At 43.6% G+C, this 26,126-nt stretch overlaps 1 protein-coding gene across 1 annotated transcript in view; it reads left to right on the forward strand.

Moving 5' to 3' along the window:
• Positions 1 to 26,126, forward strand: part of GLI2 (GLI family zinc finger 2) — a 149,970-nt gene that overhangs the window by 75,735 nt on the left and 48,109 nt on the right. Inside the window, exon 2 of the mRNA XM_085311004.1 lies at positions 1,312 to 1,417. Within this exon, the coding sequence (XP_085167130.1) occupies positions 1,312 to 1,417 (106 nt within the window). The remainder of the gene's footprint in view (positions 1 to 1,311; positions 1,418 to 26,126) is intronic.

A 26,126-nucleotide genomic window follows, 5' to 3' on the forward strand; every position in this document is an offset into this window, starting at 1 on the left:
CGGAGTCAGCGTAGCTCTGCTGCTGCCGGAGTTGCAGACGCGAAAGCCTGAATTTTAAGTCTTTCATAGAAAAAGAGTTTGGCGCTACTGGAGTTTGCTTAACATCAGCGAATGACTTGGCCCAAGCCTTGACGCTTTTGGATGATGCTTTTCCCCCTTTACAGAGAGATGCTGCCTGTCGCGGAGGCAAGTTATAGAGAAATACTGAATGCAGACTGCGTTTTGAAGTGCTCACTTAGGGGTTTCGTTTTGATTTTAATCTCCTGTTATACAGAAGGGCGTCTGCAACAAGCCAGAGAGGGAATAGGGAGACCTGGGACAGTATTGGACAATTTTTAATTGAGAATTTATGACTGTTTGTAAAGACGGAACAAAAGCAGCCTTTTATCTTTAAAACCGATCCCTGATACAAATCTAGAAATCAGAGTTGTTACAGATGAGTTGAGCCCCATCTGAGGGCTGTTGTGGTATTGTTATTGAGGCTCTGCTAATTGTATTTCTTTAGCTTCTGCAATTTTTGAACAAAAGGCCGAGGCGGCCAGGCAGAATTGCTGGGGGTGGTGCAGAGAAATAACCTGATGAATTTTCCATCAGCTCGACYCACTCAAGTATTCTCAGTGTAACTTTTGGGGTCAATAATAAATATTAAAACCTGTAGATTTAATAAGTCAATGTAGGTGTTCTCTGCCTTTTGAGACCACTTTATCTTTCCATCAAAGATGAAACAAGCTTCTCAAATGAATAAAAAATAGGGCCTCAAGTGATTACAAGTGAGAGCAATTTGGGCTCCTTTCTCAGAACCTGGCACTAGGCATTTTTGAGCCACTTCTGACTGCCTACACAGTTTGCATGAGTGCTGCTATCGCTGTAACATTTTTAGGTAAATATTTCCAACCTGTGTGTACAGACCTTCAGGAAAGGTGTTTGCTGCCACTCTAGGCACGAGGGACGATGCAGGTCTGGATCCTGCCAGGCTCTGTTGAGTCTGATTTGCGTTGCAAGTCTAGTTTTCCTTGGTGCTTCCTATAATCTCCTTGAGTTCAAAGAGCGCTTAGCTGCTTGTCTTTGTCAAAAACCCTGTTGGAGATCTTTTATGTCGAAGATGTAGGATTTCTCCGCATGACTTTGATTATTTATTCATTCCACTTCTCTGGTGTATGATAGCGCTGATATCATGAAGACCCCTTGTCTTGCACTGCTCTTGCTCTGAAATTCATGGAGATTTAGTGCCTTTGAAATTGTTTTAAAAGGAAAGGAAAAGTTTTTGAAGWCCCTTTTTTTTTCTTCTTCTTCTTCTATTCCCCTCAACAGTTCCGCAGCACATTTTTCCGGCCTTCCACGCTCCTTTGCCAATTGACATGCGCCACCAGGAAGGACGATACCATTACGAACCTCACTCTATCCACGCTATTCACGGGTAAGTCTTGCATCTCTGCTCCGATGTGTTGCTAAAATGTTGGCAGCCTCCATTATGCAGAATCTGGCCGTTGACTCGCAGAGACTTGGCGTCCTGTTTGCAGGCTGCCTGCGCCACCCTCAGCGAGGCAGCTGGCCGTCCCAGGCCTCACTTTCTCATCTGACGGCAGTGCTGACCTGTCTGCCAGCAGTGTTGAACATCTCAATTAAACCTGTGCAGTGCATTACAGCAGTAGGATGGTAGTACAGTGTTTTTGTATCATTACTCAGCTGAGGTCACAGGAACAGGCACGGCCTGTGTTTTTTGTGCCTGTGGTGTATCACACTTCATAAAATACCTGGGTCGTTTCTGGTGTTGTCTTGGCAGAAACCCAGTGTGGCTTCCTCCGCTGGAGACCTTGCAGGACTGTTTGTCCCTCCCTCCCGTTTCAGAGGGAGGCGAAAGGCATATTGTTCAGCTTGATTTCATAAGGCAGCTGCTCTGACAAGCCATACAGCGCTTTCAAAACATGATAGAGACTGATCCTCAAGTGTGTATCAAGGCAGCCACGGTGTGCTTGGAAGAAGGCAGAGCCCTGGGTTTCAGTGACAGCCTCCTTGGGAGAGGCCATGCTCTCCGATCCRCTGTGGCTGCTGATAGCAAATGGCAGAAGGGCCAGCAGAGAGCTGGATCCTGTGCAGTGGGTTTGGGAAGGACACGGGGGTTCACCGTTAAGCTCTTAGTGCAAAACTTAACAGTTCAATAATCCTTGCTGCTTTGGGAAACTATGAGGACACTTTCACTGAGGGCTGAGAGACATCCAGGCATTGGAGAAGCATCATCCAGAGGAGAAGACAGGCGTGTGCTTTCAACCAAGGTGACCCCACACTAGCCGTGGGCTGCACCTCCAGGGCTGACATAGCGGTAGGTGCCTGTTTTTAGGGCTATGCTGCCCAGACCCAGCATGCTGAAGGGCCATACCATGCCACCAGTCACCTGCCTGAGGAGCTTTGCATGCATCAAGCATGCCACTGTGGCTGTGCACCCACCCAGTCACTGTAAAGGGCTGTTTGCTTGACTTTTAAACCAGGCTGCCACAGGCAGTGGGTGCTGTACAACCTGTTGTGTCTCAGTGTCTGGAGGACGCGTTTTTCTCCTTCGTGTACTTGTCTCTTTTCAAAGTGCTGTTACCAATGAAGATGAGGAGAGAGTGTGATTACCCTAGTGAGTGCACATGGTTACTGACCTTTCTGTTCCTAAATGGTTTAGTTGCTATGTTCATAAAGAGATTTAGGTTCATCGCATGTTAACTTCAATCAGTGCAGGAAAAAAGGAGCAAGGAGCTCTAAGCAGGAGACTGTAGTGATAGACTGTGCAGCCAGGAAAGTTTATCCTTTCCCCAAAATGTGCCATCCTAGTTTCGCAGTCCCATGGAGGGTGAGGAGGAGCATGCTGAGGTTGGTGGTCCCACGGCAGCTCTGAAATCCCTTTACCCACAGTGCTCACACAGGGTTCAGCCATCAGCAGAGCGGCAGGTCCCAGGATGCTTAGTGGAGAGAAATCCGAAAGAGCTGGCAAAACTTTGCAGGAAGAGCAAGCAAAAGAGAACTAGGGCTCATCATTTAGAAAACTCTCGATGTGCTTCCTTTGTTTCCAAAATGCTCTGGAAAGCAAGACATCAGAGTCCTGCTCCAGTCTGACCATCCTGCCTTGGCCAGGGTTCACGTGGCCTTTAAGGAGCTGTTTGTAGAGCTGTGTGTTTTCTGGGGAGGTATGAGCAGGAGGAACAGCCCCTGGGAGCTGAGTGCTGCAGATGGCAGAAGTCAAGAGATCTGTAGTGTCACACAGCTAGAAAGGCTTTATTCTGTTTCCAAATGCTGCAGGAAAGAAATTATAGGGCATTCCCCTGTATCCTACCAGAAGACAAGTCACTCTCTTTTTGGCTGGTAGTTGGTTTGACTGGTTGTTTAAAGGGGCAGAGTAGTTCCATCTGTGCCAAAGAAAGAACAGGTTGGTAATAAGAGAAGCTGATATTTGTGAGGGGGCTGTGTAAAATGATCTTGACCTTGCCTTCAAATAGTTGCAAAACTGTAGAAAAAGGAAACACAGATTAATCCAAAATAGTCTGGGGAAACTGTTAATAAAACGTGGCTATAGCTAGTACAGCACATGTTAACGTCTAATGGGGAGAATATTCAACACTGATTAGAAAAGAGGATTGGAGATGATTGGTTGTTCAAACCAGGTCATTTTTTTACTCCTAAAATCTGGAGAGCCCCGGGCTGCTGCATGATTAAGTCTGTCTTTTCCCCTTGCTCGTCCTTCGGAAATCACACAGCGACCCTGCTCTCCTTCACTCCTTCTAGTGAGGATCAGGTGCACTGCATCTGTCCTGTAGAGTCATGGAGCAAGGTCGTCTCCAAAAAGCAGCCTAGAGCTGCTGGGGGGGGGGGTTATTTTGAGGATGTCCAAGTAGTCAATAAAGTGCTAATAATCTACTGTCCCAGCAATGGCTACACTTGTCTGACTGTAGATCAAGAGCTGCCATACTTAGGGCTTGGGGTGGATTTAAGTTTGTTAGTAAATACGATCACCCTTCTTCAGGATCCTTCACCTTCTCAGCAGCACCTCTCACAAAAAAAACTTCCAAGGTATTAGAGACAAAGCTTGGTCATTAGTCTTAGAAGAGGAAAGGTTGTTTTCTTTGGAACTGTTGGTAAGCTCAGCCGTATTGCTCGGGCATTGTGCCGCGGTGGATGGCGGATGGAGCAGACTGCCTCTTGGCTGTAGTCTTTGTGCAGAGGCTTCAGTGGTGTTTCTGAAGCTGYGCAAAAGTACTGCATTTTGAGAACATAGCCCAGACTGAAAAAACAGATCCACTTTTGTGAATGTGTGAGTGTTTGTGTGTTATGCTGTGTCCTGAGCCTTATCCTGCTCTCATTTTTTTGAATTAAAAGACGGTTTTCTTCTTTCATTTGAGAAGAGCCTGCATTTTAGAGTCAAGGGAATACAACTTCTCTCTCTCTCTCTTTTTCAAATGCCCTAGGGTGCAGCACAATCACACTGGGAAAGTCTTCATTAGTTGTAGAGCTTCTCTTGACTTTTTTCCCTCTTTCTATTTTATTTGCAAACATCTCAGCCTTATCACCCTCCCTTTCCTCTTCTACTTTTCATTCTGCTTCACTTTTATCTTCCCATTCTCTCCTCCAGTCTTTGCTCTGGAGACCACAACATAGTGCTGACTTTCCTCTCTGGTGGAGGATATCTGATGTAAAATCATTCAGAGTATGGTGGCAGAGCTGGACTACAGCATGCTTAGCTGTTGCATGGCTTCTCCAGGGCTGGGTGGACTCTGCAAACACAGTCGAGACTCTAGAATTTTGTACTCTATCCTGGCAGTGCAGAAGTCCATTCTTCTGTTTAAAGTAAAAACTCAAAAAGCACGTGCACATTTTCACTCTAGAAGAACGTGGTAAATATTTGGGAAAAAAATTGAGTCACTGAGTTTTGGCTTTATGATTAATGTGATCAGTGCTTGACAGAGAGCCCCCAATTCATCAAGACCGTATTCTAGCTGTCTGCTGTCTTGCTGGAACCAAATTTATCTAATTACATGAACATTGCACAGCAAATTAAGTGTAGTCTCATTTGTTGTCAGCTATGGGGTCTTATCATCTGCCTGCTGCATTATGTCAAAGGTTTGTTTCCTGATTGCGCGGTGTGATATGGCTGTGCATTCCCCTTCATCACTGCTTGCATTTGGCCTAATGAGAGCATAAGCTATTTYATCCTCCCTGTAGGGACTCATCTGCAAGGTTCTGTTGATCAGGACTGTCTCTGGAATTCTTTTGTTTTGTTTTGTTTTTTGGAGAATATGGGTGGGAGTATGGAAAACTCAAATAATAGAGGACCCGTGTGCCAAAAGAGGGGCCTGAAAATCCTGCTGGATTTCTGCTTGCTCTGGTCTATATTAATCTCTCAGTCATTTCCTTGTTAAGAAGCATGACAAATAGTTTTTAGGGCTCGAGTCTTCTTCCAGATTACTGAGTCTTTACTATATAAGTCCAGTCACATAGCAGATTATTTTGGTAGCCCCTTGAAATGCCCTTCTGATGATTTTTTCAGGGTAAAATAGTGTTTCTCCAGTCATAAGACATCTCACTTTTCTATAAACTGTCTGTTATTTTTGCTCATTTGGTGATACAGCAGTCTTATTTTTGGAAGTGATGACACCATGAAGAACAACTACAGAGGCTTTGGTGGAATCATGATGCTTGCTTGGATAGTTTGGAAAAAATAAAACATCTTATTCAGATGATACTTTGAGTTCTCTGCATTGCAAACCAATAGGAATATTATGGATTTAAAACATCAGACTGGGTTCTAATGGGTGTGGGTTCACGGTCATATGGAGAAAGGTGAGAGAGGGTGGATTGGAGCCCCATGAAAATGTGTAGTGCAGGATGCAGTGAAACTGAGTACAGGATGAAATCTTGTTCAGGACTGTAGAGGTAAAACAGAATGAAGGAAATTGTATCGGTAAATATAAATTGTATGAGGCATCTCTTCCTCCAAACAACATTCATTTAATGTTGAAGTTGCACAATATAGCACTCAAAAGCTAGGAAATGACAGAAATAAATTTGCAGATTCCGACCCGTTTGGTGTACCTTGCAATAATGTATTAAATTACACAGCCAAGTACTGTTTTTCTCTGCGATCCCTGTGTCTTTTGCAGCACAAGATGGCCCAGACTCTGTGGATGAGTAATGGTAGGTGTTATATTTTTTTTCCTATATACAGTTTTTATTGATTTGTTAGAATTTCACTCTGCAGTGTTGGCTGTAGAGAGAACATAGATCAGTGTTTCCTGGGTGAAAGTYGTCAGCCAGGATGTTTCTGCAGCTTCAAAGCTGAACCAAACAAATTCACTTCATGTGTTAGAACAGGCCCCTTTTGTAACAAAGGGGATATTTCACATTTTAGTGAGCTGCTTCACAAAAAAGTTTACTCCTCTGGGGCCCAGTCTCTGGCAACAACTCCCTTTGCTTCAAACCGAGGGGACTCTTAGTGTCAGCTTTGCAAAAGCAAGTCCTTAACTGCAGAGTAATGTTCCTGGCAGAAATGGCAGGTGATTACTGATAACTCCCTTCCACTCCCCACTTCTAGATGTGCTTAGTTACTCTGAAAAAAAAAAAAAAAAAAAAAAAAAAAAAAAAAAAAAAAAAAAAAAAAAAAAAAAAAAACACAACAAAAACAGTGAGAAAGTCCTTAGCTCAGCTCAAAAGTCCCTGCCAATGCAAAAGCCTTCAGGGCTAACCCTTGTAAACAGCATGCCTAGGCTTGACTCAGCAAGAAGCTTTTTAACAGTAGCTCCTAAAACTGTGGTTAAAACCCATCAGGCATTACACGGTGTAACAAACAAAAGCAGCTTTATTTTTTGTACTGACATCGTGGTGCTGTTTCAGGATGCAGTTCTGACATTATTTATTAGAAAAATATTGTTGTTGCTCTGCTGTCCACACACAAGAAAGTAATAATAATAAAAACTGAGCTCATGGAATCACAAAGACAAATTCAGCGTGAGTGTGAGGGGCCACAAGTGTGAAATTCCATGACTTTGGTGAATTGTCCCAAAAGACATAAAGGTGGAGAAGACTCTATCTCCATCTTAATGTGGAGTTGCCCTTAATTTCCCTTTGGTGGGGCTTTTATCTGGTTTAATTATGGATCTTCCTCCGTTTCCCTGAGATCTTAGTATATTGCAGATTTTCCTGATAGTCAGTCTATACTTTTTTTTTCCTTTATCTGATCCTAGTACCCCTCCTTATTGAAGTTTGTTTTCTTTTCATTGTGTTAAAAATTGCGGAACACCTTTTCAGGGTCAGCTCCAACAGTCCCGAGCTGCCTCGACAGAGTAATTCATAGGTGAACTAGGTGGCTGTTGGTGCTTTTCATCATAAAAAGRCTGTATTTCAAGGGTTTACAGATTTGCCAGATTTAATGTTGAACCCAAGGTTTTCCATGTTGAATATCTGTGTCAGGCAAGTTTTCTTTTTCCTTTGTTTTGTTTTTTTGAGATTCAGCCAGCAGAGGCCAACTGGGGGTAAGGGAAAATATGTTGTTTAGCCATACAAAAAATAATCATCATCATCACACAACTGTGCCTTGAGAAATTCTAGTGTTTCTTGCTSTAGGGTTGGAATTTGCTACTGTCACAGATGTGCTTTTTGCTGATCTTACTTCAAAAAAAAATGGTTTTGCTAGATTGAAGTCTTTTGAAAATCTCACTTCATACACACTTGTTAGAGAGGAGTTGGAGTTTGACATAYACACTTCCTGAAGGTCCCGAGGCACAGCCCATGCTCCAGCTTGCTGTGCCTGGTTTCCGCAAGACTCTGCCTTCAGGTGCTCCACGTTTTTGGCAGGCTGCCTCACAGCCAGGCTCCTCTGCAGCCTCAGCCCTGAGGGGCACCTTACCAGCCTCCTTGAGCCTCCTTTGTGCATTGTAGGATGTGTGTGAAGGACCTTCAGTGAACCTCTGTAGGACACTGCTTTCATGGAATTGCAGCTTTGATTCTACCGGGCAATTYAGGAGAGGAACTCAGGTGACATTGGTTTCTGCAGCAAGGATGCCACTCGGCTGAGCCGCAGAACGTACACGCCAGTAAAAATGTGTGTGTTTTCATATTTACTTTGCTACCAGAGTAGAAAATRTTTGGCAGGTTGTAATTGATGGTACTGTGCTGCTTTGGAGATAGAGCGAGGTCCCTCCGGAGTCAAAGCAAACAGCTGCTCAGAGAGGCCTTCTTATGTGTTTTGCAAAGTTTTACGACTTTTACCAAATAGACACATGTCTTATTTGGGAAACAGGTTTGGGGGCTCCCACATCCAATTTATTCTGTCCCCCTCTTTCCCACATGCTTCTTTATTTATTTAAGAAAATAAGAATGTGTGAGTTTGCGATGGTTTGTAGAATCTGGTCCCCACCCGAAGGCTGGTTCAAACCTCTCCCTAGTCTGTAATTAGCCAGAGTGTGTTGCTTTTAGGTGGCTCTTTGGTAACTTACAGGAGGTGATTTGGGGAACTATCAATACCACTCTCACTGTAAAACAACCAGAAGTAATTCTGCATGGTCACGTTATCCATCTTCAGAAGACCACAGGTGAACTATTGGGCTGCTGCTGTCCTGTTTTGGAAGCCAGAGAAATTCCTTTAACTCTAACTGTGCTTTAGTCTCCCCATCTCTAAAATGTCATTAGAATAATATTTGCCCACCTAATGTCTTTGAGAGCTAAGAAAAGTCAGGGCTAGCAATTGGTCTGTGGCTCATTCGACTCCCCAGAAGGGTTTGTGGCATGTTTTCAGGCATCAGGAAAGAAGTAGGCAGTGCTGCCTATCTGTGCGGATACTGTGAAGGTCTATGCTTACTATCGCCTGACCTCAGCAGGAGGAACGGGCAGATCCTGTCTTCTGACACTGGGGCAAACAGAATCCAAAACACTCATCGTGGCTCRAGTGTTTCTGTAGCTTTTTTTCAATCTGAATAAACTGTTCGGGGGGGGGAGGGGGAGAACCTTCTCTCTTCTGAATCTTATTAAACACACTCAAGCATTCTGACTATAAAGTTATTAGTACATCCATGCTGTTTCTTAAATTGAGGAGAGAGTTTCTGTGTATGTGTCTGTAGCCCTCAGAATACTTGGAARAACTCAAGCCTGAAGTCCAGAGGGACTTTTAGGTGCATAGTTTCAAGTTCAAATGAAGCAGTAAGCTAAAAGGTCCTGTAGATCGTGTTTAGAAGCACWGGGGTTGGATCTTCTGTTGCTGTATGTGGGCATCCTCTGTGCTGGAGCAGGCGGGTCTTGATGAGCTCGGATGGAGTTATGCCCATTAGCACTCACCCAGTGAAGATTTAGACCATTGAGTTGCTCTTGTTGTGACACCACAACTTACTGAATGAAAAACTGCAGCTCTAAYTCAGCCTAATCGTCACAAGAAGTGTAAAAATGGCTAGGTGTTTTTAGTATTGAGAACAAAAGTCTGATCTCTGAGGTCTTTSGTATAAACCTCTGGCATGTGTTCGTTTAATATGATGTCACTCTGTAATCCACCGCTGCTTTTAAATGTCATTCTCAGAGCTTCATGTCAGCAAGTCTTAAGTGATAATCCCTTTGCTTACCTCACTTTATTGTAGATTAAAAGTGACTTCATGCTTCTACCTTATCCGCTGTTAAGCTTGTGCTTTAGGAAAAATTTATTTGAACTCTATTCTCCCACTGCTTTCTAAACAGAGAGGGCAAGTCTTTCAGAAGTTTTCTCCATGGTATAGCCCATTTTCCACTGCTTTCAGCATCCTGTGAAAATTGACGATTGTTCAGGGGCAATCTCCTGCCTTTTTAACTCTGCTGTTATGAATTGTTTGTTTCCTAAGTTTTCTCGAAGCTAAATGTGGAGCACAGCCCCTCCTGGCCTTCTCTTTCTCTTAATTGTAAATAAACCTCTCTCGTGGAGTTTCACCTCTTGCAAGCTTATAGTCCTGAAGACAAGAGATGGTGAAGACCTGTTGCGGCATTTTGTCCCATTACCGCCCCTGTGCAGCACCTTGTCCTCTACAGCCTGGGGGTGTGCAGGTTCCCCCTCTCCAGCCCTGCATCTCCTTGCTAAATTTTTGCTCCGTCCCACAGCAAATCCTTTTGCAGTGTAAAGAACTCTCCCTGCTGTTCACTTTCATAATCCACCCTCTTTTTCTTCCTTGAATTTCACCCTTTTGCCCCTAACACACCTCTTCATGTAACGCACCCCTCCAGATAGTTGTTGAATGTTGTCATATCCTTCCTCCTCTCACTAATGAATTGGCCAGGCTGCAGCCTGCAACATTTCCTCAAAAATCAATCTGTTCAGCCTCCTCATTTTCATTGTGTTTCTCTGAAATCCTTCCAGTGTGTGTGGAGATAAATGGACAAAACCTGTTCAAAGCACTGGGCTTGTGAAATTAAGATTGTGGCACATTACTTTTCAGGTGCCATTTATTCTGAATTTCCAGCTACCAGTGGCCATGGGAATCAAGTAGCATGAGGTGTTGAGAGATAAAAACYAATAGCAGGAATGCTGGCCTGTGATACTGGAAGAAAAACGCTGGATTTTTAATGTCCATGCAGAGCGGAAATTTTAAAATCCCATCCAAAAGTTCCCCCACGCAATAAAGTGCAGAGAAGTCAATTTACCCTGGAAGGATGAAGGACTGAGTCAACTCTGCTGGGATTAGAACATGTGGTTCGAGGGATTCTAGGTATTTCAGATCTGATTCTCAGACCACCCAGATGGCTGGGGTGAAAGGAAAATAATCATAATAAAAAAAGTAAAATAAAAGGACCCTATTTGGCAGAACTGTAGATCTGGATACCCTGCCTACAGCTAACACTGTATCCACACAAATCAAAGGGCAGAGCTGGGTGCTGCTGCTCTGACAAATCTCAGATTTGCAGAAYGCTCCTGCGGGAACACACTCGTTTAAGTGGGCTTTCTAGATCCCTGAATTTGACAGTAAGCCATGTATGTATGTTTTTCTTCTATGTGCCAGACCATTTGGAGAATTTGTGATTTTACACAATTTTCTGCCTTGGAGGCTTTTTTGTGTCTGTTCTTTTATGTTTCACTGTTGATATTAAATAGACAACTAACAGAGCTAATGTTTAGAGCATTGCTCGAGGGTCAAATTTTAAAAAGTGCCTATACGATTTAACATCCTAAGTCCCACTTTCAAAATGACATTGACCCTTAGGGCTGTCTTGTTCAGTGCTGAGAATGTAAAGACRCAGTGGATTTCTCCAGCATGCCAAATCCCAGTTGATGTCTAGCTCCCCTAACTTTCAGTGAAATACRGAACCCAAAGGCCAGCCACAGTAAAAGAGTTAAGCATCTGCAGATGAAGGAGATGGCTTGATTGGAGTTAAGAAACACAAGAATGAGATGTCTTACACATGTTTGGGATCTAATGTTGTCTACCACGTCCTGTAGCACATACCCCAAACTCCCTTTACTGACCAAGCCACTGTATGGAGTTGTTTTTTTGATGTAATTGATCTTAATAGAGAAGAGTGAAACCAGGGATTGTGAGCCTTTCTGCCCTTCTTGAAAATGCAGCAGTGCCTCTGCTTCTCAGGGATGACTCAAGACCTTGTAAAGGAGAAGTGCTTCTACCTCAGTTTATGTAGGATCTCATACACCCTAGCATGCACAGGCATACCTAGGTCACTTAGCACAGTGCCTGTGTGCTCTTCGGCATGCCTGAAAAAATACGTTGGGGCTATATGTATCRCTGAAATGCAGTCACGTTGAGATGTCGGTTTCAGTCTCTGAAAAATARATGTTTGTTCCTAATTCCTTTAAAGGCTTTTGAAATGTTTTCCTTTTGAGCCTATAAAAGTATGCTGGAGAAGTATTTGGAAGAATTCATTGTCTTCCTCTTCTTGCTTCTTCATAAGACACTTTTCTAGCTTAAAATTTGGGAGCTGCTTACATGACTTTTAATTTGCAGATCAGCTGYATGACTAGTTACCTAGTTCATCTGAAGGCCTCTTAGGATCCCACAGACTAGCCACACATCTCAAATTGCCACTAGTAGAGGAAGGACTACTAGAGTGTGGTTAATACGTTAAATATAGGAAAGTTTCAAGCTTACAGCAACGTTCTTACATGCATATTCTTGTTTGAGACTATTTATCTGAATTCTGAGATAAAACACTTAATTTCATAAGCTGTCTTTCATCCCAACTCAAGTACAGTACAGTATTTTGCAACAAGAGAAGACTGTGTATTATAAATGACAAGAAACTGTGTAGAAAGATAGTAGTGAAGGAATTAAAGAATTCAGTCATCAGATCAGTAAATGAGAGGAAGATCAGTGTGGCAGGGTTCAGCAAAGAAGGAGAAGAGATGTTTATAGAAGAGATTTGAAAAGAAATGATGAGCTGATGAGGCAGAGGGTTATGTGGAAAGTGATCTGTATTGCAGAGCTGTATTTAAGCACTCCCTGTTCAGGAAAACACCTAAGTRTATGCTTAATTAGAAATTGCTTAAGTCTCTTGATTTCAACAAGAGAAACTTCAATGTATGTTCACATACTGCCCTAAAGAGAGATTCTTCTGATGATGCCATAAAATAGAACTTTTCACTAATTCCCACTTGTATAGTCTAGCTGTTTAAAATAATTAATATTAGAGATTTTTTCAATGACATAGACTTTGTAGTTGACTTCAGACCTCATGGCCTAGTGGATTATTTGCTGGTATTCTCAAGAGGGGTTGCATTTCAGTGCTGTTCCTTTTGATAATTTTGGCAAAGTAGAAGTCAAGTGCTAATGAAGGAGTACAGCTACATGGTTCCTTCTCTGTATCATTGCTGTGAGTCCAGGTTCATCATGGAGATCCCACAGCTGGTGTCAAACTGGCCAACCTCGGGCCTAGGAGGAGTCTAGCAACGACTGTACCATGTGGACAAAATACTCTGATGTTTGCTTCCCGGGACCGGTGAGTTGTCAAGCAATTAATAGTATTTAAGGTGCTGCTTCAAGTAACTGATCGTCTTCCGTTGTTCTTACTTGTTTGAAAAGACCCTGAAGTAGCCATCGGTGCTTCCCTTTGGACACAAACCTGTCTTCAATGGAGGGAATTGAAGTGAGGTCTTCTGCTGCCATCTTACCATGATCACGAGGCTCCCATTTTGTGGTGGTGTGTTGAGGGAGTTGGGATACAGTGTGAGAGTTAATATATGGTAGGAACCATGTCAGGGTGAATAACTATTTTCGGTAGGTTAGTCAGGAGAATATTCCCATCAGTTCCCAGGGGAAAAGTCATATACAAGTTATTTCTAGCTTTTTGCTTTTCTTCCTAGTCCTCCAGCACAACTGTTTTTGTGTAAGAAGTAATGCCAAGAACTGATGAAAAGAGAAGCATCTGCAAAACTTTATCCAGTACATYTGAGTGCTTAAATATCATTGTTACCTGTCTGTAGATTATTCCCAGTAGAAGTCTATAGGCACAGAGATAATCATAGCAAATTCAGCATTGTCASATCCCAAACTTCTTTATTGATTTGCAAAAGCAGAAGACTTCCAGTCTCCATCTAAATTTCCAACATCTTCGGAATAAAAACAGCGTAAGCACACAGAACTGAATCTTATTTCAGATTAGGTCAGGAATGCTCTAACCRCTTCCCAAGAGTGGACAGAAATGAGATGTCCAGAATGTAATACACTAAAATGGAATGGAGCCAAGTTAGAGTATTTACAACCCATCTCTTCTTAAAGGAGTCCCATGGGGGGACTGTAATGAGGAGAAAGACTCTGGACGTTTGGACTCTAAGAGATGAGAATGGCAGCCTCTCTGTACCCTTACAAGACCATCATGTGGCATTGCTTAGTGAGTCGGAGGGAAAGAAACTCTTCCACTAACACCACTTTCTCGACTGTCCTGGGATTTTCTTTGCAAGTTATCTGTTCGAGTCTTAGCTAGATYTTGACCTCTCTTGGCATGTGAGATCTAAAACTGATATGACTCCAGAGTTCCCTCTATCGTGTCTGATTTGAATCCCATCAGTGAAATGAGTGTTACTGCAAGATTAAGAAACTTCAAAGAGTTGCTTGTTTGTTTTTCTTAAGAGCTTATTCCTGCCAAATGTAAAGAAGGTTGGAGCTCTGTAAGCTGTACCTTCTCTCCCTTCAGTTCCTGATGTGCTGATGAACTTCAGGCTCTCATCAACCAGGTTTTTCCATGCCCATTCTCTGCTGAGCAGAGTTTGCATTTCTGGTGAAATGTGYGACAGTTTCTGATAAGGATGGAGGTTCAGCAGGGACTTGGAGTTAGCTTGYGCATAGACATTGCATTGCTTCAGCTATGTCAAACTAGTGCAGCACTTTGGGTGAGTGACTTTTTCCAAGGTGACCCAGTGARTAAATGGCACAAACTGAGGGATAGAAAATTCCTAGTGGTGCCTTGTGCTGAAGGACAAATCACACTTCTTTCCAAAAGACTTGTACTGAGTTCAGTGGTTTCCTATCCCTTCACTTGGTTTTTGACTGCGTTGCTAGACTGGCTTTTATCCAGATTTTGGTTGCTGTGATCGGTTTCATTGCTCTGCCTTTCACAAACCAACTCCAACCCTACCTATGCTGTGTTCACTGGTRGCTTTTCTCCTAGGCAGAGCAATTTGTGGTTCACACATCCACCAACAAAATTGCTGTAATTGCTGTAATCTATGAACTTCCAGTTCAGGAAGGATTTGTATATACCTGTGTTTCTGTATTTTCAGCCTGCCTTCCTTACCAGTGCAAGGTCTCAATCTAATCTCCTCCATCCTTTACCATACTYAGTGCGTGAAAACCACATTGAAACATAATGTCTTTGCCTACAGTGCATCAGGGTCTGCACACTCTGCGATCACACTTAAGTTTCAAATGAAAGAGCCATGAGTCAGAGATAGCCTCTAGAGTTCGTGAGCAAATCTTCTCAGCAAACTGGGACTAGAGGTTAAAATGAAGCTGGAGACTTTTAGAAGCCATTCTTGAAGGCTGAAGTTAAAAGAAAGAGATGGTGCAGCCAGGGAATCCTGCATTATTGGGAATTTCACAACTTGAAAAATATGCCAGTAAAAGCCTATGGGTACAATAGCATGGGCTGCATTTGTTCGTTTTTGGCTCATCAAACTTCTGGCCTGCTTGATCAAACAGCAGAATGTGAATTTTCGAGAGGGTCTTGTGTAACTAAAGTTTGTTTCCTACCCATAAATCCTTACAACTCTTCTGCTGCTGCCCAGCAGAGCTTAGTACATGGCCTGTGCTGCCTTGTACATTTTTATATTGACTAAAAGCTCTTTTACAGCAGACTTGGATGGCTGTATTAATCCTTATAGTATTCATGAGTACCAAGTGTGTACTACAGTGCTGAGCAAGAGTGATTATTTTGCCATTGTGTTACAAACAACTTTAAAACTTGATACGTAATATGACACACATAAAGGGAATTGTTAATATTAGAAGTTCAGTTCTGGACAGTTGAATTTCCTTCGTTACTAATAACACTATAGATTATTTAAGCCATAAAACATTTTAAAACCTACTTTATTTTTACCTGCTATATCCTTTGCTTATCTTAGCAATTAAGCAGCAGATACAATTAAAGAAAAACATACAAAGTGCGGGACCTTAAGTCCTGTATACCAAGTAAACTTAGTCATAGGTACTTAGACATCAAACTCCCATTCAGCAACCTGCATCCACATTGATTTCATCTAGGAGCACACACCCCTCTAAAAGCAACTTAGGTTGCAAAAGATAGCTGAAGGTGCAAAGAGATGCCTAATGGGATTTTCAAAAGCTACTACCACATGGAAAACCTCATTGCTGGGGTTTCAGTATAGCTTTGATTTTTGGAGGTTGGTTTGCTTATCATTGTGCTGTCTAAATAGGTAAAATAATCCACTGTGCCTGAGCAGTTCTGTTTTCTGCTTCCCAGACCACAGTTCAATGGCCCTGTGTTTGCCTTTCCAAAACTGGAGAGAAATGTTTAAGTGAAATTGTTTGTGCTGAATTATTAAAGCCATTGCAAATATTTTCATTAAAATTTGAGTATGTTTAATATCACTTCTCCTTAAATAGAAACTATACTGGGCAAGTCAATTACCCTGCAATATCTCTTTTTAAGAAAGTCATTTCTGCCTTATATTAATAAAATCAGTGTATTTACATCAGTGTATTTACATAGTTCCAACCTAAGCACATCTCTTGCACKGCCTAAGTGCATCATTTAAAGGGCACACAATGTTAATAACTTYTGGCTAGCCTTAGACTTTACATCATGCTACCCACTGAATCCCATAGTGAACTTTATCCTATGCAAAAAGTAAATCATCTTCTCTGTGCTTCCAGCCAAAATGTAAGCTGCATTTTTAAAAGCTCTCCAGTTATTTTCAACTGTCCTCAAAACGTACTTGCCTTCGGTGAGGTTATAGTCATACTAGCTATAGTATCATCTGAGATGGATTTTGGCTCTCATCGGGGAAAGCAATGCCACTGCTTCACTGGCTCTGCATAGCATGGGGGCTGATTAGGATGCCTCTGAAAGCTTGTCCTTCTCTTAACTTAGATACCATAATTGGACCATAATTTGGGTTTTGGTGAAACCTAAGACAGATGATTTTTAAGGTTGTGCCAGCGTGCTAAGAAACCTTGTGCTCCTGCATGACCTGGGGCCATGTGAGCAAGCACCAGGGCTGTTGACATGTGGAGGCGATTTGGTGGCCTTTGCAAAATGACCCTCTGGTACCTGATAGGCAAGTATTGATGCTGTGAAAACCCATTGGCTTGCAGGTAGCCCCACARGTCGAGTTGAGATTGCCTGGAAATTTGGGGGGGAAGGCGTGACCATGCCTCTGTTGCTGCCRTGGTGGGAGAGATACAGCTTCAGGGACTTGGAGCCAACCTGGTGCTCTTTCCACAGSCTCCCAACCAGCCTTTTAGGAATTAGAAAAAATTGCAAGTTGGAGATGAGGTCATTTAAGGCTCTACAGAGGACTGGACATATTGAATTTCCTAAGTTTTAATGTCCTATTTTTCAGAAGATTGACTGAACTGAAGGAAGATTTGGGACTGTTAAAAATGGATGTGGAACATCATGCAGGGCAGAAAGGCAGGTGAGAGCTGTCGCTGGAGGAAGGGAGGCCTGGACGCAGCTGCAAAGAGGCGATCTCGGGAGGGCAGAGAGGCAGGGCCGCCCCGGGGAGCAGACCACGTTGTGCTTGGCCACCACGCGGGACACAGCCAGACCCACTGAACCCCATCGCGACCACAGCAGAAACACGTGGGCTGTCGCTTCAGCCTCAAAAAGCTGTGTGTACGTATCGCTCCCYGCTAAGACAGCGACAGTTCTTTGAAATGTTTTTCTGCATTTGCATTTACAAAAGCTGGATAAGCCTTCAAAAAAAAAATCTGATAAGTAGCAGGCAATTGAATTAACCACTGTTGACTGTATTGCTGTCTCTTAACAAACTCCATCTGTATGGTCTCCCTTTGTAGACACAATTTTATAACTTAATTTCCCTACCAAAACATCAGTGTTTACTTAGTAAGAAATCTGTTCTTTGTCAGCTTAAAACAGTGATTTCTTTATTACCGCTGTGCGCAGGGAATGACAGCACAGAGTTGGCACTGGAGCAAGTCTGGTTGAGTCTACAGCGTTGTAATGGAAACAGGGTGAACCGGGGGTCAAGTATAATGGGATTTGTATACAGAAATGTGTCTGCATAAGGAATAGCTGCATGAGATAAGGGAGTGAAAGATGAGGCCCGCAGGTCTCCCCGTGCGCGGCGGCGAGCCGCTGGCAGCGGGAGAAGGCTCGGCCGTGGGCGCGCAGCGCTGCCGACGGCGGGAGGCAGGGGCACCCGTGCGTCAGCGTGAGGACGGTACCGAAATCACGGTCGGCCTTCGGCGGGTGCTGGATGGCCCGGGGTGGGGGTAGGCGGTTATCCGGAGAGTGCCTCCTGCGTAATTTTATTGGTTCGGGGAGGCGCAGGGTCAGTGAGGGGGTTTCAAGCTGCTAGGCTTCGTGGACTCCCTAAAAAGTTTCCAGCAGGGGTGGCCAACAGGGGAGAGCGAATTGGCGCTGAATGACACGAGGCTTAGAGGGGTTTTGTTATTTTTCGCAGTACCTATAGGATTTTTTTTTGATTCCTAGCGGTTTTGCAAATCCCAGGTTGAAAAGCACTAGYGCACAAATTCAGCAGCAAATAGGTGGGGAACAGCCATTCCCTATCCCTTACTTAACAAATACGTGATGTTTTCTAGCAATACAGGAAAATAGGGAAAATCTGAGAACAGCTATAGAGAATAACACAAACCGGGAACAAAAAGATTTTGGAGCCAAGGCTTTTTACATCAGTGCATGGACAACCGAGATAAAACTCCTCGTCCCTTGTGTCCACCGGCTGACACGCGGAGTGCCAGCCTGACTCTGTCGCAGCTGTACGGCACAGCAAGCAGTGCTGGGTTTTTAGCTTAGGACTTCTGTGACTGCTTTTAGTTTGTCCCACCTGAGAGAAGCTCCCTCAGTTTTACACTGTGAGCTAGAGCTGGTAGGGAAATGCCCGTTGTTTATTACAGGGGACTGGAGAGAAAGGGATGCTCTTTCTGTTTGCTTTTCTTTGCTTTCTCAGAATTATTTGTGTTCAGCTTTTCCCTGTGAAAAGTTAACTCCCAGCTGAATGTTTTGCAGATTTTAAAAGCATCTATTTTTCTWCCTAGCTTGTTTTCTTTCTAATGATTAGATAAAAGTAAAAACAATGGGTTAAAAAAGAAGAAATTAAAATGGAAGAACAAAGATAGAACAAAGATATTTTACAGAGAAAACTCAAAACATTTCCAAGAGAAAAGCTCATTTGAAATAAAAAGTCTTTTTTTYTCTCTCTGCAGTCATATTATTTGTGAAAAGCTTTTACCCACTTCTGTTCTTCATATCATTGCTAGCTGTTCAGCATGCTTGTAGCACAGGGAAGGACGGTTAGATCAGGCAGCCTGCTGAATCACATCTTACATTACATCTTGAGCTCTTTGAGTGCCATTAGCATTTCTTTTTAGAAGAGAAGAAATATTGACAGTTTGGTAGGTTATCTCACGTTTTACTGCACGTTAGGGCACTTCAAAGTCTTTATGTAGTGATGGGAACTGTCATGAAGTAGATGTGAAAAGGGCCTTTGGTCCGACTAAACCTGTCAGCAGGAAGATTTAGGGCAGATGGTTTATTATTAGAAATCAATGTATTTATTATATATTGTTCAGAAATACTTCCCTTTGGAGGTTACAGCGTGTGCTGCTGCTTTTTAAAATGTGTCAAATRCCAGTAAAATTAATTCCTGCAGAAAAACCCAGGGAGCTCCAACCAAAGTGTTTCACGACTGTAGGAACGTATGTCTCCCAGCTCTTCGTGCTTTGATGTACTCGAGGCGGGCACGCATGCACCACGCTGCCTGCATATTTGGGGTACTTTGTCTGACATTGCCGTCTCAGTGGTACTTGTTTGCTGCTCTTCTTCTACCTCCAGCAGCTTGGGAAAGCCTTTGAAAAAGCCAACCCCAAGGATCAATGTGTTTTTTCTAGTATCACTGGCATTTATTTGTATGAATAATGGGTCTGCAGTGGTGGATCTCTGACATGGCAGAATGAGGCTTTCTTATAAAAAGACAGGTCTTGGCTGAAAGATGCTGCCTGGTTGTGGACCTGTGTCATGGATGGGGGYGTATGTGTATGTGTGTGATGTGTTTCTGTGTGGCTGTCACAGTTACTTCTACGTAGCGGCCTCCTGTGACTGCTGTGGCTGGAAAGGCCTCATAGAGATCCGTGCTATACCGGTTTTCATTTCTTTGTATTTTTCTTTAAAATGTATGGTAAAATGAATGGCTTTCTGGTTACTTGCAGTTAGTTACAACTGCTTCAGGCTGCTGMGAGCAAGCACAGCATCTTTCCAAACCCTGAACTCCAGTGGTTGTCCCCTTGTACATTAAAAAAGACAACTAAGACTTTTCAGGCTTTTGTAATTAGCTGAATGTAGATTTTCGTTCCTTGGTGTCTTAGTTACAGGATTTAAGGACTTTGGATTATGGGAAGAGGACATTCCCAATGGCAGAGGAAAGGTATTAGCAGCAACATTAATGCTGCAAGTCTCTGTCCTGGAACAGAGATTCGTTTTCCATTCACATATGATTTACAGCATATTCCAACCAAGTGATTCGGCTGTGGTCTTCTGGCATAACATTGTTTGCCCTTTCCCTGACATTTTGCATATAAAGAAAAGTTATGAGCTTCTTGGGCATTCAAGGTACCAGGAAATGCTGGAGTCCACCTAATTTGTTAACATGAAATTATAGATGTCAGACATAGACTCTGTTAGTTAACATTGGTTGGAGTAATGCTGCAGCCAGTTGATTGTATTACAGTCATGATGAAGAGGAATAGTCCTTTTCTGCTTTTCTGGGATATGATGGGTACAGAGCCAAGGCAGATTTAAAAGGTAATGAATGAATAAGCATTTTCTATGGTTTGCTCGATTCTTCCCTGAGCTCTACTGCTGCAGTGTTACTGCTACTGACCCACTATCTCCACAACAGGTTAGTGCTGGTGTAACATGGCAAAGGAGTTTCCAAAAATGCTGTATGAATAGTTCTTTTAGATGTTAATCCTCTCTGTAGCACTCAGATGTTCTTTCTTCCCAGGGAAGAAAAGCCCACCCCCAAAAATAGCATGGCAAGACACTAGGCAGGAATGGAAAATTTGTATTTCCTCCCCACCCGCATACACTTCCCATTTGTTTCCCCGCTCCCAGTGCCTTCACAGCTACGAGCAAAATATTCACTCAAAAGTGCTAATATCCTCACCATGTGTCCCAAGGGAAATCAGCATTGGATCAGTGGGATGCAGATAAACGGCTGCGTCCTATTCGCATCTTTCTAACGCCTGTTTCCCACGTATCCTAACTAGCCCAAAATCCATGCAGATCTCCCTTGGCCTCACCTTCCTACTCAGATCTGGTCCATGCCGCCACCTCGTTTCCCCCTGCTGCCAAGACGTCCGCTTGTCTGGTCCCCGCGCGTCCGCAGCGCTGCTGCCCAGCCCTCYGCCTTCTTCCTGCTGAGCCAGCGGTGCTTTGATGCCACAACTTTTGTGTTTTGTGTCTCTTGGAATCAAGTCCACACTTCTGATGGCTGAACCTGAAGTTCGCGCACCGCCAGGTTTGCATGGTTTCTTCAGTCTGTTGCCGAACTTCTTTTATTGGCTCTCTGACTTTTATCCATGCTTTCTTTCATGCCTTTTCACTYGCACTCTTGTTCCTTCGCTCCTCCTCAGCTACCTTACTTGAAGTCCTTTCTTAAAATATGCTCCATCACTGAAGGCTTTCATCCTTAACCTCTCAAGAAACTATCTTACAGGCTCATCTACCATGCTTTGATTTATTCATTGTGRTTTTTTGGTGGGCATCTCACAAGAACTGAGCTGGTCATCCTTCTACCTCTGTCACCAAAGGAAAGCTTGTGTGAAAAGGTGGGCTCTCAGAACTTAAATTAAAAGATCATGTAAGTAAGATAATTGGATAAAAGGGATATTAGGATCTGAAACAGAATGTTTACTTGCTTTGATGTGCTTGGGGAACATATGTCTGCACAGTGGGCTGTTTGGCTGATTAAGTATAAAACAACCCGAGAAAAAAAATCACCACTATTAAGCTTAAATCAAAGAACTCTCCTCAAGACACTAATTTGATTTGGGTTTGAGGGTCCCGTATCAACTCTAATTTCTGCCTTTGATGTCTTGCTTATGTGTGTGTTGTGTAATGGAGGGCAACCTCACTTATTAAAAATACACATTTTTCTTCCATTTAAAAGCAATTATTGTTATTGTTGTTGTTATTATGTTGCAGTTGTACCTACAAGTGTCAGCCAAGACTAGACCTGTATTGTACAAAATGCTGCGTAAATACAATAGGAAACCATACATAGTTAAGAGAGTTTCTAGGACTAGTTTCTAGGATCAGTTCCTGTATGAGATTTCTTACATTCCCAATTTTGTTTCTTCTAAATGATGCCCTTGCCTTTGCTAAGACTGCTAACAATCTGTGAACGTAAGGACATCGCTAACTTCTGGTGGACCTTAGGCTAAAACCTTGCGGAAAAAATGTTTCAAGTTGTTCTAAAACAAAGTAAGATTGATTTCACTGGTGAAAATAATAACTGTGTGTCAAGCGAAATGAAATATTTTGGTTTTAAATATTTTTTAAATCTTCAGTTGAAGTCAGATATGTTCGAAAACAAGTCTTTTAAAACAAGAAATCAAAAATCTTTACTTTTTCTCTTTGAACCAAATGTGTTTTTTTTTCATGTAGAGCAAATGGATCAAGTTCACCTGAATATGTTAAAAGTTGCATTAACTCTTAAATGCGCTTTTCTGAGGAATTTAAAAAAGTTTATGCTAAGTTATTGTACCTATCTGTGATTACTATACTGTTTCCATGATGTAGATGGAAAATACAGAAATAGCAAATTGGAGGCCTGTTCTTGTCACTRCAGTAGCCAGTGACAAAATTTCTTTTGGTTCAGTGGTACGAGATTACACTTAAAGGCTAATTTTTTAAAGGAATTTAGACAACAACCAATGCCAATGGATGCGTAGTGGGATTTTTCTTAGTGTCTGCCTAACTCCTTCTGAAAGCACTGCCCTAACCACAAATCCACAAATAAGGATTTTTGTATTCAGAAATTTATATCTGTTGAGGCCCAAAGGAGCTACCACGATAATCTGCTCTGACATCTGTGACACGGGCTATAGGATTCGACATGTTAATTCCTACAGTGGGAGAAATGACTCTTCCCTACTATTGAAACTCCAAAACTTGTGGTACTCCTAGAGCCCATCTTTTAGAAAAACCTCTAGTTTTRCCATAAGGTCTTGCAGTAGTGCTGAATTTACCACTTCCCTCTATAAACTGTTCTAAGGGGAACTTGCCCTCAGTGTTAAAATGTTATTTTTCATGCTTTCAGTGTCTTATAGCYGTATTGGAGGGGAAAGGAGAAAATGGGAACTGCTCAAAAATGTACCTGTTAAATTTCTGCGGGGAAGCGGTAGCAGTTTTTGTCGAGCTTCCCAATCTCTGTAACAGTTTCTTACAAGTGAGAAMATTAATTGCTAATTTATTAAAGATAGCCCTGGTCTTCTATATTGTTCTTTGTGGGTCTGCCAGGAAAAAATGTAAAAAGAAAAAAAAAATAGGGAAAGAAAGAAAAGTATATTATCCCTGCTTCAGAGGTGAGGAAATACAGGCAAAAAGAGATAAAATGGCTCATGCAGAGCAGCCCAGCAGGGGAGAGCTGGGAATTAGCACTGCCGTCTCCCGGGTCCCCATCCAGTTCTCCTCCTAGTAGGACATGTCAGCTGGCATCTCTGAGTTGGTAGCCCGATATTCAAGCTTCAGGTCACTTTAATGGGTAATTATCAACTTGTTGCCGTACCAGGAGAATTGTGAAGTGCGAGTGATTCCCCGTCGCCTCCTTACCCAACTGCTCCACGGCCCCACGGAGTCACTGGGGGTGAGATGCGGCTGCGAGATGACTAACGCCACTCGTTCCCAGCACAYGGGCATTTGCAGCTCCCCTGCCTTTTTAAGCTGAAAAACGGGGGTAGGGAGGGAAGCTTCCTAGACGATCAAATGTCATGCGAGTTTGGTAGTTATGGCCCTGATTTGAACTCCGAAAGGTACCTTGGTTTGTAGGACCTGGGTGGATTTAGTCCTGGGGTACCTCAGGGATGTCACAACCCCTCGCCCTTCCTGTTGTAAGTCAGAAATGGAGGTGAACTCGAGGGGTTAGCAAGAGCTGTTTGGACTGACCCGTTTAGCCTGAGTCCTAAGGCATTTTTTGGTTTCATGCTGAATAAAGCTTTGATGTCCCATACATACAGTGTCAGTCGCAAGCGCGGTCCCTTTTTGGGGCATTGGCAGATCTTACGGTACTGTACGGCTCCTCCACGTCTCCTGCCGATTTTGCGTGGTGGGTGCTGGGTACACAGCACTTGTGAAAATCAGGCCAGGAGGTTTTATTTATCTTGGGGAAACAAAGCAAGGATTTTTATGTGGGGTTTCGAGGGGATTGTTGCTGTTAAAAACAACCCCGTAACAAAACTCTGCCAGGGAGTAATCCCCCTCACCATGCAAGTTCTGTTTCCAGCTTCCTTTTCTGTTTAGCAGCTATGCAGTTTTATTATTGCACAGCGAAACAATTGCCTGCAAGTGTCCATATTCCATTAAGCATATGGAAAAGTATTCAGCCCTTTGTTTTCGGTGGAATAAATGCATTTGGCACATAAGTATTCATTCAGACTAGTCATGGGACATTAGTGCTGGTTTGTTCTCCCCATTTTTCTGGGTTTTATTTAACCGACGGAGAGTATTTCAGAGCTTCTTTAACAGTTGTGTTAATTGCTGGGTGCCACTTCCAGTGGCTCTGGGGTCGCATGCAGCAGGGATGCGATGCCGCATCTCTGCTGCRCAAGATGTGGCAGCTGCTGTCGTGATTGCTGGGGGACAGCGGGACAGGGACAAGTCACCTGAGCAACTCAGCAGCTCCCTGCACCCCACAACCCCTCTCCAGGGCAGATGGGTGGCTCGCGGGGGCCTCCCATGCCTGCAGAAGGCTTTGCTGACCCCGATTTCTGCAGCCCCCGATTTCTGCAGCTGCCGCTGGTTTTGTGCTCCGGGAGCAGGAAGGGCATTGGAGAGCAGCCATGAACCTAGTTCAAAGCGTTAACATCTCCTTGGGCTGGGGCTGTGTGCCTCCAGGTGACCTCAGCATTTCAGCAGAGGAACAGAGCCTTATTGCCTTTCTGCACCTCGAGGTGACCCCACGGGTAAGAAAACACAGATTCCTTTCCCCTGGATGGGCAGGGAATGACTAGCCTCTAGGAARCCACCAGAACCTTCCCAGTGTCTCCCAGGCTGTGTCACGTGTCAGATGCTGACGGATCTCCTTGCTGCTGGTGCTGCTCCTCCGTTGGTTGTGGAGCTGCCTCTCCTCCCTGCCTCCGCACAGCTTTCAGTGCCGGCAGGTCGGCGAGAGCTGTGCACCAAGGAGGAGGCTGCTGGCAGCCATGGGAATCACCRTTAGGTCCTCGGTGGTCAATGGTGTCTCTTGGCCTCAGTTTCTCTCTCTGTTAAAAAGAGAGGATCCCCTCCTGGCCGGAGGAGGAGGGTGGGTCGGTGGAGGAGATGAATCAGTGCTCATGTGGTTCGTAGGAGATGCAAATTGCTGGATAAGTTCTGAGCATTAATTATAGAATCTGGGCTTCTCGCTGGTGCCTGAGGGAAAACAGGCCCCTGGCTCCCATTAAATTTAATGGCGTTTGGACACCCAATTCCCTTAGCCTATTTGAAAACCAGAATCCCAGTTTCTTCAGAAATCTATGTGGTCGGGTATAATCCCTCATCCTGCTCAAGTCAGCGAGATTTACACAGTGTTGACTTCAGCAAAGGCAGGAGATCATCCCCAGGCACTGGGGCATTTTTCCTGTGTCACCTGCAGGGCCCGGGGAGAGAGCAAAAGATGCTTTTACAGATAGTGAGGGGCTGTGGATGGTGAACTTCAAGGACACACTCAGAAAGCCCAGAAGTTTCGACTTGAAATTTGTCTTTTCTTACTTGTTAACTGACTCCGAGCTTGGGGGCTCATCTGGAGACACAAGGCTTGGTGGTAAGGTGGTGATGTATTTTTGTTAGAGAGGGCCCGGCGTATGGCACAGAGCCTGAGGAAGAAATCCAAAGATTAGGGATTGTAATGAGGGCTGAGACCAGCTCGTTTCAACCTCTCTTCCAAGTAAAGCATCGTATAATTTCTAATGAAAGGACATGGTTTGGTCTTGGTCTGTGGTTTTATAAAGGGATTAATTGGTTTCCCCAATAACCGCCTGGTCTCACCACTTGTTTTGCACCAGCTCTGGCACCACTAGGACCATTGCACAAGCCAGTTCAACTCACTAACTCAGAGAGTATCCCACGGCGGGGCTTTGAGGCAAGAGCCCTGCTTCCCCCACGGTGTGCTGGGAGCCTGGGCAGAGCCTCCTTCCTCCAGTAGCGGTTCCTCTCTCCCTGATTACCGTCACCACGTCCAACGAATGGCAGCTAATAGCTTTCACTTTGTCTCG

The sequence above is a fragment of the Rhea americana genome, unplaced genomic scaffold (genome assembly GCF_003343005.1).
Source record: "Rhea americana isolate MKP2758 unplaced genomic scaffold, rheAme1 scaffold_33, whole genome shotgun sequence".
NCBI lineage: Eukaryota > Metazoa > Chordata > Aves > Rheiformes > Rheidae > Rhea > Rhea americana.